A 12,622-nucleotide genomic window follows, 5' to 3' on the forward strand; every position below is an offset into this window, starting at 1 on the left:
TGGCAGGTCTTCCCAGTAGCGAGCGAGGGGGGTCTCCGGGCAACTGCCCTGGACTCCAGCGGTTTCCCCGTCAGGAGCTCCCTCAGGCAGGTCTACTCCCCGCAGTGGCTGGGCCCAAACTGAGCTAGAATGGCCGGCTTTTATCCTTCCGGGTCGCCGCCTGACCCTCTGAGGGGCGGGCTCACCACTCTGTAGCCCCGCCTCTTCCTGTGTCCGGGGCTCAACCCTCCGAGGGGAGGAGGGGAGCCACACCGGCCCGCTACATGCCACCTAAGGGATCTGATGGTATCAGGATCCTATTGAGTTAGGAGCCGTATAAACAGAGAGGTAGACACAGTCGCTTGTCCAAACGGCCTTACGATCTCGCTCTCTCCTTCCTGCAGCCATACATCAGGGCTGGGAGCAGACTTACAAACTGCCTAAGCTCTCTGGGGCAGCGACTGTCTTTCTTGTCCTGTGTCTGTACAGCACCTAGCACAACGGGGCCTTGGGACATTCCTGCGGCTCCTAGATGCTACAAAATAATAACCCAGGGAAAAATGCTGGGGCTTGGCAATTCCCTGTTTGGGTCGGGGGTCATCCTGCCAGATGGCAGCACAGAGAGGCATGGCCCAGGGGACCCCCCATTCTCAGCCAACTTGTGGCGTTTTGCTGGCTCAGCTGGCCAGAAGCTGCCTCAGGTTGCCAGACTCTGATGAGGGCTGCAAAAACCAGGACTAGCCAGTTGTTTCTATAGAAGTGACTCCGGGCAGGCCCTGAGAACACAGACTTTCCTGGCTGCCAGGGAGGTGGAATTACCCTGATGTGCCAAGGACAGAAAAGCAAGGGGCATCTTTTTCCAGACAAAATGATGAGGGTCAGCTTAGGCAGGTGCTATATAATCCTTCCCACTGGAATGTGGTCAGGCTGCTGGGGCGAACACTCATTCTCTGATGAAGGACGTCACGGGCCGGGGTGTTTTACACAGTCTAACTCTCCCACCAGAGTCGGGGGCTTTGCCTTGCCAGCAGTTTGTATTTTATCCCCAGGAGCTGAGTAAAATCCTGGGTGTGAGAGAGATGAGCACGGAATCTCAAGAAGAATCCCTAGGTAACCAGCCACAGTTACCTCGTGCTCTCAACAATCGGGTTTTCCTGCTTCCAAGAGCACTTTCCTTTATTCCCGTACCAGGTGTCACCGTGTTTGTGATTTTCCCTGGTCCACAGCCAAACAGCACAGTGACTCACCCCATTCATCACCATCTCGCCACGTTTCTTAAGTTGTCCATCTCCTTTCAGATCTCAGCACATTCCTTGGTATCCTAGCAACCAGCAGAAACTTTCCGAGGAGAGCTCAGACCAGAGTGTGACTTATTAACTTTGAGCCTATCAGAGTGTGTTATTGTGGATCCCTAGGACGACTGGTCCTGGGAACTAACCTCACTGTATCGAGGCCGCCTCAGTGCTTGCAGCTGCTGGTCTCCCAAGGCTAGAGACTGAACGAAAAATGAGCTTCTCCGTTACGTTCGCAGAGCTGGTGAACATTGCGATTGGCACGCCTGAGCTCGGCAACGTCAACTTCAATGCCCTTCATGTCCTGCTGCATGGCCTGTTGGAGCACCTCCAGCTCCAAGGTGTCAAAAAGGAGATCTCCCAGGAGGAGAGGGATTTTCTCCAGCCTGCCCCTAGCTTTACAGCAGAAGGCCAGGTCCAGGAGCAGGTCTCCCTGGAGAGGAAATCCAGCTCGCTCTTTCACCAGCTTCAGGAGAGGCTGACGAGGATCGAAAGTCAGCTGTTTTTTCTGAATAATCCCCCTACCACAGAACAGCTGCTGTCTCGGAGCCAGCCCCTCAACAAGCCTGCCGAGGAAATGTGGCAAATGATGCAGTTGAAGAAGAAGATGGAAATGAATGAGGAAGGAATGACTAAGGTGAGACAGCCCTGCTTTGGGAAAGCTCCTGCTTCCCTTCCCTCCAGTCTGTCAGGGCCAGATCCTCACTGGGTGTAAATCGTACTGCCTACAGCTCCTGCCACTGACACACCCAGGGCAGTGTCCTGCCAAAGCCAGCTAGAAGGGGTGTCTGGTCCACAGGAGTCCAGAGAGTGCAGTTGGGAATCATTAGGCCATGGACTCTGCAGGGAAATGTCTCCTAGGCATCTGATCAGCGCTAATGCAGGTTTATCTGAGAAAGTTACAGCCCAGTTTGGTCCAGTTCCTAGAGGAAGGATCAAACTGAGTTGAAGAGCACTGGTTTGATGTGGTCTATTTCACAGCATGGAGAGGACTCCCTCAGACTGCTGTTAATCCACTCCGGGCAGAAGACGGGACACCCAGAACTGAGTTTCAGTCCCTGCTCCCCTGGAATAGGCTCTTGCTATGCCTGTCCCTAGCAATAACTCACTTGGGGGCCCCTCTGGAGTCCCAAGAAGTCCATTTCAGTTTTGCTTTTGACTCCACTGGGAGCAGGCTCAAGTCCTTAGCAGGCCTGCAACCCCTGAGAAAGGTCTCTCCTAGACCTTCCCCACAGCACATTTCAGTATTGATAGGTCATTACTGCGATCCAAGATCCTCTACCCATTGACACACCATGCCCCTGGTAAGACTCTGCACTGGACAAGGAAACCAGAGGGCCTGCTTCTCTGCTGCCCCACACCTTGTGTTATCATTGACAGCAGGGCAAGGTGGGTATAAAACTCCATCGAATCAGAATGGTCTCACATCCCCTCTGCACTGGTGGGAATGACTGCACAAGGTGCAAGGCAATGGGGAAGCAGGCCCCAGGACACATCATCTCCTGGCCTGAGCTAAAGATACACACAGCCATTCTGGAGACATGGGTTCAAGGGCAAGAGTGCGGTGTTAACTTTCCCGGGAAGTGGTGGTCCACCCACTGCAGAAGAGCAGTGCATTTGGTCTTGAGTGACAGGCCGAAGAGGAGACTTGAGCATGTAGTTACTTGGCAGCCCCTACGTGCTTTGAGTGACATTACTGATGGCAGAGCTGGAAAAGAACTAGGAGAAAGATGGTTCCTCTGGTACCTCCTCTTTATCCATCACTACTGTGTTATTTCATTATTAAGTACTATCAGTTTGTCCTGTCCTTCACAGATGTAGATGGAGTCAGACCGTGACCCTGGGAGAGCTGATAGCACTCTCCAGGCAAGGAGGGACATTCTGCGGTATCTAAAACCTGATCCTTTTTAATTCTGTTCTCTGATGTTAAATCGACGGGCTTAACCCTTGGAGACCTCATTCGTGTTAAAAGGCCATATTGTACCTAGAAAACGCGTTGCAATTGCACAGGGAATTTCAGTTTGCTCAGAATGCAGCTTATTTTGTTGTTAAAGTGCAGTTTGTCACCCTGATATGTGACTATGTAAAAACAGCATCGTCTTCTAGCCATGACTGCTTAGTTCTTTACCCTCCCCTCCGCCCTGCTTGGCTTTGGGAGGGATTGGAATCCACACCTCCTCCTGCATCATCAGAAGTGCCTGTGAGGACATAATTTACCTGCAAAGTCCTCACTACTGTTGCTACTGATGTGCAGAAAGAAGGAGCCCAGTGTGACTCTTGGAGTCCACGGGGAGGACACAGGACTGACAGAAAAAAAAATCTTTGTAGTTGTAAACAGAGCCCATTTGATCTGGCAGTTGGGACCGAGCCCCTCTCCAGAGCAGAACCACATGCTAAATTCTTCATTTATTTGCTCAGGAAGGGAGTTTGAAAGCACAAGAGTCTAGTATAGTCCCAGTATAGTTAGAGAAAGCCCCTTCACTCAGAGCTCTGCACAGACAGAAAGCAGCACAACTAGCTCAGCTGTTGCTTCCCAGTTAGGATCCTCCATTCCCTATCCTCCCATGGTCCTCTTGGCTTTCCATCCAGGTAGCAAGTGCTGGTGTTCTCTCACCGTCTGGGCAGGCAGTTTACCCCTGACCAGCATTGTTGTTCCAGGAGTGTTTGCCTGAACAAAGGTGTTCAGTCTAGGTCCAGTCCAATTGCCTGGTTAGGGTGTAGTTGAGGATGTGAAATAAGGGAAAGTTGTGAGTTCTCTAAGTACCATCTCCTTGTCCTGTTCCTGGTCTGATGGGGAGGGGCTTTCCTTGGCTGTCTGCACATGATCTTGTCAGATTAGCAGCCAGGTTAGCAGCGGTGGCAGTGCCAGTGCCTCTGGGCCAGGTTAGCAGGGAAGGGGGTGCCGGTGCCCCCTGAGCCCGGTAAGTTGGGACACTCATCCCACCTACAGCTCTTGATGTAATCCTTGATCTGTCTCTGCAGTTCTCCTTGAGTATCATTCATTTCCCTTTTGGGAAAGGGTGTGGGGGGGTCATCCGGGGGATGAATCTGTGCTTTCCCAGAGGAAATGCACAAGAATTGCCCTGTATTCCCCACCAGTCCCATGGCTCATGGGCTGCCATGCCCCTAGCAGGAGGGACAGGCTGGCTGTAATGGGCTGTTCTGAAGTTTCCCCACATGGGTCCCATGTGCTGTTCCAGGGTCATTCTCCTGCCTCCTTTCTCCACTGTGGGCAGAGAGTCACTTCTGTCCACTTCTTACTCTGCGTGCAGCAGCATTTCCATTAATCTAACTCAGCTATGAGGGTTCAGAAACAGCGTGAGCAGGAGCACACAGATGAATGTGACGTGCCCTGAGTGGGGGACACCGAGCCCTATCACCTGAGAAGGCCACCTTGGCAGAGCGCACACTTCCTCCCCGTGACTGACAGGTGGTGCTGCTGTGCCAGGTGGGGTGAGAGAAAGGAGTAAAACAATGGGGCAGTAGGAGAAGAAATAGTGCAGACCTACACTCCCCCTGCAAATGGTACCAAAGGGCCAGCATAGCAGTCTGGGCAGCTGGCAGAAGTCCCTTGTTCGGGCACATGCCAGACAGCAAATCACATCAGTAGGTTGTCTCCCCGAAGGGGCACACAGCCAGTACCCCCAGCAAGCACACAGCATGGTGCTAAACATACTGCAAGTCACAACACTAATAATACTCTGCACTTCCATAGCACCTTTCACCTAAGGGCCTTGCTGTGCTTCACAAATGCTAACTGACTACAACTAACAACACACCTGTGAAGCACATGAAGGACATGGAGCAAGGACTTTACCCACCATTGAAATGTAACCATCTCTGGGGTGGAATGCGGCAGCTGCTTAACAGCACACAGCAACATCACACAATACTTTAGGATGGACAGGAAATGAGATTCATTTGAACCTGCAGGGGGAATTTATGGAGGCCAGAATGTAATTGCCATATTTAGTCATCTTGCCTTTTAAGATTATTATCCCAGCATAAGTCCATGTTGAATTAGTACTGACCTTGCTGGCTAACAAATGTTCAGCTGTGTCTGTCAAGCTCTAGCCAGTTAGAAACCCACTTCCTGGGACTTGACATTTTGTTTCACTAAATTTCAGTCAGATGTAGCATTCCCGTTCACATCTTCTCATCAATTGTTGTGTGGCGATGCAGCTGGGTTTCTTCCCAGAAGTGGCTGCATTTCAGTGGTAGGTGCAGTGATTCACACATGCACCATACTAGAGTTTGCATATCACTGTAACAGTCTCCTTTAGGGCACTCTAGTCTAGAAACAGCTGGTATTATTCTGTTTTTAAATAAACATTTCAAGGACAAAATGGAAGCATTTTTGATAGCAGCACTAGGTCATAGAATTATAGAAATGTAGGGCTAGGAGGGAGCTTGAGTGTCATCTCATCTATCCCCCATGCTAAGGCACGATCAATTAAACCTAGCCTATCTCTGACAGATGTTTGTCTAACCTATTCTTAAAAACCTTCAGTGACAAGGCAAGGATGCCATGACCTCCCCAGGTGACCTGTTGCAGTGCTTAGCTAGCCTCCCTTTGTTTGGTGCTTCTCCTTCCCAAGTTAGGAATATGAGAAAGTTGTTTCTGTGTAAACAAAGAGATTACCCAGCCCTGCTGCCCAGGGTTTGGGCACAGGGATTGGCACAGGTGCACAGGGATTGCTGTTGTGTCAGCTCCTTATTTGGGACAATTCTGCTTGCTGATACACCAACACATGTGCAACCAGCCAGCTGGGCTCGCTTGTCCCCCTTCTGTTGGCCTGCCAGCCTGCTCCTGTTGCTTGCCTGTGTGTGGCAGCAGGGGACAAGCAGCATCAGGGCAGAGAAAGTTAGCAAGACCTTAGGAGGGGTTAATGCAACAGATTCAGTGCTGGCTTGGGGCAGGCGATTGCCCAAATTTCTTATTTAATTTGTTTGAATCAGACCTAGAGGAGAGGGATACGTTTCTAGCTTCCCCTTGTCTGGCCAGAGGGGACATTTGGGAGGAAAGCTCTCTGTGTGAACGGCCAACTGTGTGGGGCAATCAGCTGCTGTGTGTTGGGGTGGAACCAGCTTGTCTCTAGGCTGTAAATGCATTATGGCACAGAGGCTGCTGTTGCTGGAAGCTCCAGGCACAGTCCGATCTCTTGCTGCTGCTATAATCTGGCTCCTAACATGCGCTGGGCCAGCTGCCCTCGTTACCTGTGAGTGCCGCCAACCTGTGGCTTGATTCAAAGATGCTGAATGCCCACAGAGTCAATGGGAGTTGTGGTGCAAGGTCAGGCCCTGGTAACCTCTCACCCCAGCGGAACCAATGGGGCATGGACTCGAGAAGTAACTAGCGTGCTCCATGTTTGTCATGTTGTTACCATGGTGATGCCTGGCCCCGCCCCTCCCAGGCAGCCCCTCTGGTCAGGTTTGGGACAGGAGCCGATCAAAAATGTTTGGTTTTTTTTAACCAAAAAATGGGGGTTTGAGGATGACAAAACTCTAAGGTGCCACAAGTACTCCTGTTCTTGTTGTGGATACAGACTAACACGGCTGCTATTCTGAAACCTGCAGAAAAATGTCATTTTTAATCAACAGCTCTTTGTTTTCCAATGAAATTTGAAAAGGAAAAATTTAAAACTGGAAAAAAATCAAAATTTTTATAAATGTTTTGGGTTGAAATTTCTCTCTCTCTCTCTCTCTCTCTCTCTTTTAAACTTTTTTCCAGTGGAAGGAAGGAAAAAAAAAGGGGGGGCAGGAGAGATTAAAAAAATAACAGCGTGATTTTCCCTTCCAACAGTAGTATTACAACCTTGTTTAAAATGTTCTCATGAAGCATCCTTTGCAGCCAGCTCTTCCCGCAGTCTCTTGGGGCAGGCTGGCTGTGGTTTGGAAATGTGCTAGCTCGCCTGTTTGAGCAATCACTATTGCGACAGAACTTTGCGCCTGGCCTAGGCAGGGCAAATTGAGTTAAATTATTATTTATTTGTATTACCCTAGCACCTAGAACCCCTTGTCATGGGCTGGGGCCTCAGTGTGCTAGGTGCTGTACAGACACAGAAGAGAAAGACAGTCCCTGCCCCAAAGTACAAGACAAGAAGTAACAAGTGGGGAAGACAGGGGAGCACAAGGAAACAAGAAGACCATGAGACAATGGTCTCAGCACTGTGACAGCTGCAGGGGCCAATCCAGGCTCCGGGGGCGTGTTTTAAAACATGGCCTGTTTTCTTAGTCTGGATGTGGCCTTAAAGGGCCCTGCAAAGCCTTCTAACTGCAACTTGTTGGGATGTTGCAAGGGCCAGTGAGGGAGCCTGAGGCCTGTCCCCTGGTGGTGCCATTGGACATATCCACCCCAAAAGGGCATTCCCCAATTCACAGGACAGCTGGCAGGCTGCAGAGGGGAGCTGCACACTCCTAGAGGGTGGGGGCAGTCCCCAGCATGCAGGGAGTTCTAGGAGGGATTATCTCCCCCCCCCCCCCACATTGTGCTGTAGGGAAGCACAATTCCTGGCTCCCAGAGCTCTCCATAGGATGGGACTGCTCTGCATTGCACACCCATCCCGGGGCGGGAGTGGGGAGGGAGGATTGCCAAGCAGTGTCAGACCCAGGGGCGGCTCCAGGCCCCAGCACGCCAAGCGCGTGCTTGGGGCGTCATGCTGCAGGGGGCGCTCTGCCGGTCGCCAGGAGGGCGGCAGGCAGGGTGCCTTTGGCGGCATGCCTGCAGAGGGTCCGCTGGTCCCGCGGCTTCGGTGGACCTCCCGCAGGCGTGCCTGCAGAGGGTCCGCTGGTCCCGCGGCTCCACCGAAGCCGCGGGACCAGCGGACCCTCCGCAGGCACTCCTGCGGGAGGTCCACCGGAGCCGCGGGACCAGCGAGCGGCAGAGCGCCCCCCGTGGCATGACGCCGTGCTTGGGGAGGCGAAATGTGTAGAGCCGCCCCGGTCAGACCTCTTTGTGCGCACACACCTGCCCCCTCCCTAGGGTTGCCAATTTTCGCTGGACATATTCCTGGACTTTTCATCACATGACATCATCTGTAATTAAAGATTAATCTTTAATTGCTAGCGACTTCAGGACAATCCTGGAGGGTTGGCAACCCTACCTCTCCCTGGGGCATTCCTGTCAGGGCCTGAGAGACACTGTGTCAAGTGCTAGCTAGGAGCACAAGCCTGGACATGTCAAGATTGGCTTGTGCTCAGCATGCGAATCCCGCTGTGGGGGCTCTGTTAACAGTGAACAATCTCTCAGGCACCCCAGCTGAGCCCGAGTCCGACGTGCTCCGTAGTGTAGGAAGCGCTGGAATGCAGCGGGCAATGTCTGCCTCTTGGAAAGATGGGCATCCCCCAAAGTTAACTGCCCCTGGGTGTGAGCACTGCAGTGGACCTGGCACTGGGCCCTCTGGGCCTGGCAGGGCAGCAAAGCAGTGGACTCCTGGGGAGCACTCGGTTCCCCCTGCTCCTGATGTTTACATCTACAATGCAGGAGCCACCCAGCCTGCTATGGGGTCTGACAGGTCAGAGTCAGAGCCTTGAACTGCAGCTGGAAGTGAAGGCTCTAGGCCACCCTTGCCCTGCAATCAGGGCAGCCCCACGCTCTGCTGAGTGCTGCCGCTGGGTCAATCCCTTGGGGCTGTTGCTAGCTTGCACAACTTTACACAGCCTCCAGGCTGCTCTAAATTAGGCTGGAGACCAGCTAGATGTCCAGCCAGCCCTGGACTGAGCTGCACTGCGCAGTCCTTGGCCATAGCCGAGGATTGGGGCCAGAGACTCAGCCTTGCCTTTGGATTGCCTGGGCCTGATTCTGATCTGATGGGCACTGGTTTCACACTGGGTTACTCTGGGGGAGTTACTCCTGATTTACACCAGCATGAGAGAAGAATCAGATCCCTGACTCTAGGCACTCAGAGGGCTTGTCTGCATGGGACGTTTTACCAGTGAATCAGTCACAGTTATACCAGTCTGATCTTACATGTGGCTGCTCTTATACGAGCAGCTTTTTCAGTTTCGCGTTAATCCCTTCCGAAGCAACATCCATTGGGTGGTCACAATCCAGGCCCCACTTCCCCACTCCTTGCAGGGGGGCTCTGCCCTTTGTGGGCCTCCTTAAGTCTCTCCAGCTGGGGGATCACAAGGAAAGTCATAAACCCCCCACACACTCTGGAGGTGGAAAATCTACAGTGCTGCCAACAAACCTGCGCCCGTGCAATGGCTCTGGCTGAGACTGGGAGGCAGGCTCAGCCTGTCTGTCTTACCAGGGAGTCCACTGTACTCTCCTCGGGGCAGGGTGAAGGGTTCCTGCCTGGCAGTTCCCTCCACAGCTTCAGGAGTCACTCCTAGGGCAATCCCACTCCTTCCCCTCACTGACTGCAGCTTCCTCCCTTTTAAAGGTCTCCTCTCCTCCCTGTCCTGCGTGATTGACAGGGCCAGAGGGGTGGAGGAGCCCTGCCCGCAGGACCTCTCTGGACCCTTCCTCCTCCGCATGGGGTCTCTGCATTCCCCTCACAGCTCCGTTGTAAAGTATCCAGGACCTGATTCTCTTCTGACCTACAGCAGTTCATACTCACCGTGATATATGGGGCTGGACTCTCCTCCATGCAGCCATTTACACCCATGCCAAGCAGGTGTGACTGCATGGGGGGATCTCGATTGGTAGTATTTTAGAACCACATTGCACGAGTGTAAATGACATCACAGAGCCTCAGCAAGGCTCAGCCCTGTCCGCTCTGGCTCCAGCAGGCCAACGGAAGAGAGCGAATCCCTTCTGGAAACCAGATTTGGGGATTGTTTTTAGGCAGAGCCTTCTGCTGGGTGTTCTGTACATGAGAGATTGCTCTGCATGGACTGAGTCCTGAGGGACTCCCCAGGGAGAACAGCCAACAGGCTGCCATGTGCATATAGTCAATATCACCACTGCCAAAGATGGCTAACACCTCTTAGGGCATGGCACTGCTCTCCTAGGTGTCCTGGCAGAAGATGTAGGGTCTGATTCTCATTTGCACAAAGACCACTTGTCAAGGTTTCCTCCCCCACTCTGAACTTTAGGGTACAGATGTGGGTACCTGCATGGACCCTTCTAAGCTTAATTACTAGCTTAGATCTGGTAACGCTGCCACCAGCCAGAAATCAGTGTCTGGCACACTTTCTGTCCCCCCAAAACCGTCCCTGGGGAACACAGATCCAAACCCCTTGGATCTAAAACAAGGAGAAATTAACCATCCCTCCTCCTTTCCCCCACCAACTCCTGGTGAGTCCAGACCCAATTCCCTTGGATCTTAAAACAAGGAAAAATCAATCAGGTTCTTAAAAAAGAAAGCTTTTAATTAAAGGAAGAAAAGGTAAAAATTATCTCTGTAAAATCAGGATGGAAAATGCTTTACAGGGTATTTAGATTCATATAGCCCAGAGGAAACCCCCTCTAGCCTCAGGTTCAAAGTTACAGCAAACAGAGGTAAAAATCCTTCCAGCAAAAGAAACATTTACAGGTTGAGAAAACAAAAATAAGACTAACATGCCTTGCCTGGCTAGTTACTTACAAGTTTGAAACATGAGAGACTGATTCAGAAAGATTTGGAGAGCCTGGATTGATGTCCCGTCCCTCTCAGTCCCGAGAGCAAACGAACCCAAAACAAAGAACACAAACAAAGAACTCCCTCCACCGAGATGTGAAAGTATCTTGTCCCCCTATTGGTCCTCTGGTCAGGTGTCAGCCAGGTTTACTGAGCTTCTTAACCCTTTACAGGTAAAAGAGACATTAACCCTTAATTATCTGTTTATGACACCACTTCACATTGCTCTGCCCATGGTAAGGGCCCCTACAGTGGGAGGAAACCAATGACTAGAGAGAAACTGGGAATTGGGCTCATAGAGGCTGAACTGAATCAACCTGAGCGATGGCATGGATGCTCGCCTGATCACAGCCCGGCACCCCCAGGATAAAACTGGAAGCCAGATTTCCAGCAGGGAGGCATGGCTATTCCAGCTGTACCTTAGGAGAGAATAGGCTGTGACAGAGTCAGGAGAGCCCTGGGCTCATTGAACCACTCTCCATCACTCTCCAATAGTTGTCACCACCTGACAGGTCAATGGGAACACCCAGGTGCTGTTTGTAATAAGCACATGGTAGCAGGTAAGGAAGCGGATCATTCCCAGAGGCCCCTGAGGGTGTATTCTGCCCCAGTTCATCTGTGGCTACTCATTAATTTCTGCAGGATGGACAATGTGACCTGGCAGTCTCCCACGGAGTTTGCACCAGCTGCCCTTTAACACAGAGACGTAGTCCATGGAAACTACAGATCCCAGCATCCAATGCTGCATCTTGATCTCAGGAGAGGCTACTTGGCTCCAGATAGAACATTGTTTTCTGGGCTCCTGGAGTCTCCACGGCTGCACTCTGGGTTAAAGAAGAGGTTGGTTGGCTGTAGTCGGCTCTGTCGGCAGCAAGTTGGGTATGGCCCTCTGGCACCAGGGTGGGCAGAGTGTGGGCTCCTGCGTCACGCCAGGCTGACTGTCCATGCAGAGCGCTCTTGGCTTGTTTCCAGTCCTGCCCAGTCTGCATCGAGCTGGTGCTGACTCCTTCATTTCCCTGTCCTCTTCGCTTCCTCAGGCCATGAACACGCTGCAGGAGCTGCTCACCAACATCTACTCCCTGCAAAGCACTGTCAACACCTTCCAGGAAGAGCTGGGGGTCTTGAAGGATAACTTCCAACGAGTACGTACATCTGCGTGTGGCAAAGGGGTGGCTGGGGGTGCTGCCCCTGGAGAGCTCTCTTGGCAACGGGGCGCCCAGGTGACTCAGGAGCACTGCACTGGCCTGCAAGGAATCCAGCTTCCCTGACTGTGGGCTCCTGCTCGCCATAGCAAAGAAAAATGAGACCTGGGTGCTCTGATGGGGGGACAGAGGAACAACAAGCAGGGCCAGCTCCAGCTTTTTTGCCACCCCAAGCAGCAAAGAGGGGAAAAAAAGATAAAGCCGCGATCGGCGGCACTTTGCGGCAGCCGTGCTGAGCCGCGCTGCTTCATTCTTCAGCGGCAATTCGGCAGCCAGTCCTTCCCTCCGAGAGGGACTGAGGGACCCTCTGCTGAATTGCCACCGAAGACCTGGACGTGCCGCCCCTTTCCCTTGGCTGCCCCAAGCACCTGCTTCCTGCACTGGTGCCTGGAGCCGACCCTGACAACAAGCCTCCCCCTAGACAAAATTAAATAGCCATGAAATCCTGAGTCGAAGCACAGCCCTGAGATCATGGTGTGCGCACACTCTTGCTGCAGTGCTGCCGACATCCTTCCAGGGCTGCTCCACGGGGCTCCTGTCACACTTTGGTCCATGCCCTTCCTTGCCGAGCTAAGGCATGAGG

The 12,622-nt window shown here is 52.4% G+C and overlaps 1 protein-coding gene across 2 annotated transcripts in view; it reads left to right on the forward strand.

Moving 5' to 3' along the window:
- The first annotated feature begins 232 nt into the window (after positions 1 to 232).
- Positions 233 to 12,622, forward strand: part of C11H16orf96 (chromosome 11 C16orf96 homolog) — a 37,191-nt gene continuing 24,801 nt past the window's right edge. Inside the window, exons 1-2 of one of the 2 annotated variants that reach the window (XM_044981188.1) lie at positions 233 to 327; positions 11,875 to 11,979. In XM_044981188.1, the coding sequence (XP_044837123.1) occupies positions 11,878 to 11,979 (102 nt within the window). In that variant the 5' untranslated portion in view covers positions 233 to 327; positions 11,875 to 11,877. Of the gene's footprint in view, positions 328 to 1,090; positions 1,909 to 11,874; positions 11,980 to 12,622 lie in introns of those variants that run through there. The other variant, XM_044981187.1, reaches the window with a different exon arrangement.

The sequence above is a fragment of the Mauremys mutica genome, chromosome 11 (genome assembly GCF_020497125.1).
Source record: "Mauremys mutica isolate MM-2020 ecotype Southern chromosome 11, ASM2049712v1, whole genome shotgun sequence".
NCBI lineage: Eukaryota > Metazoa > Chordata > Testudines > Geoemydidae > Mauremys > Mauremys mutica.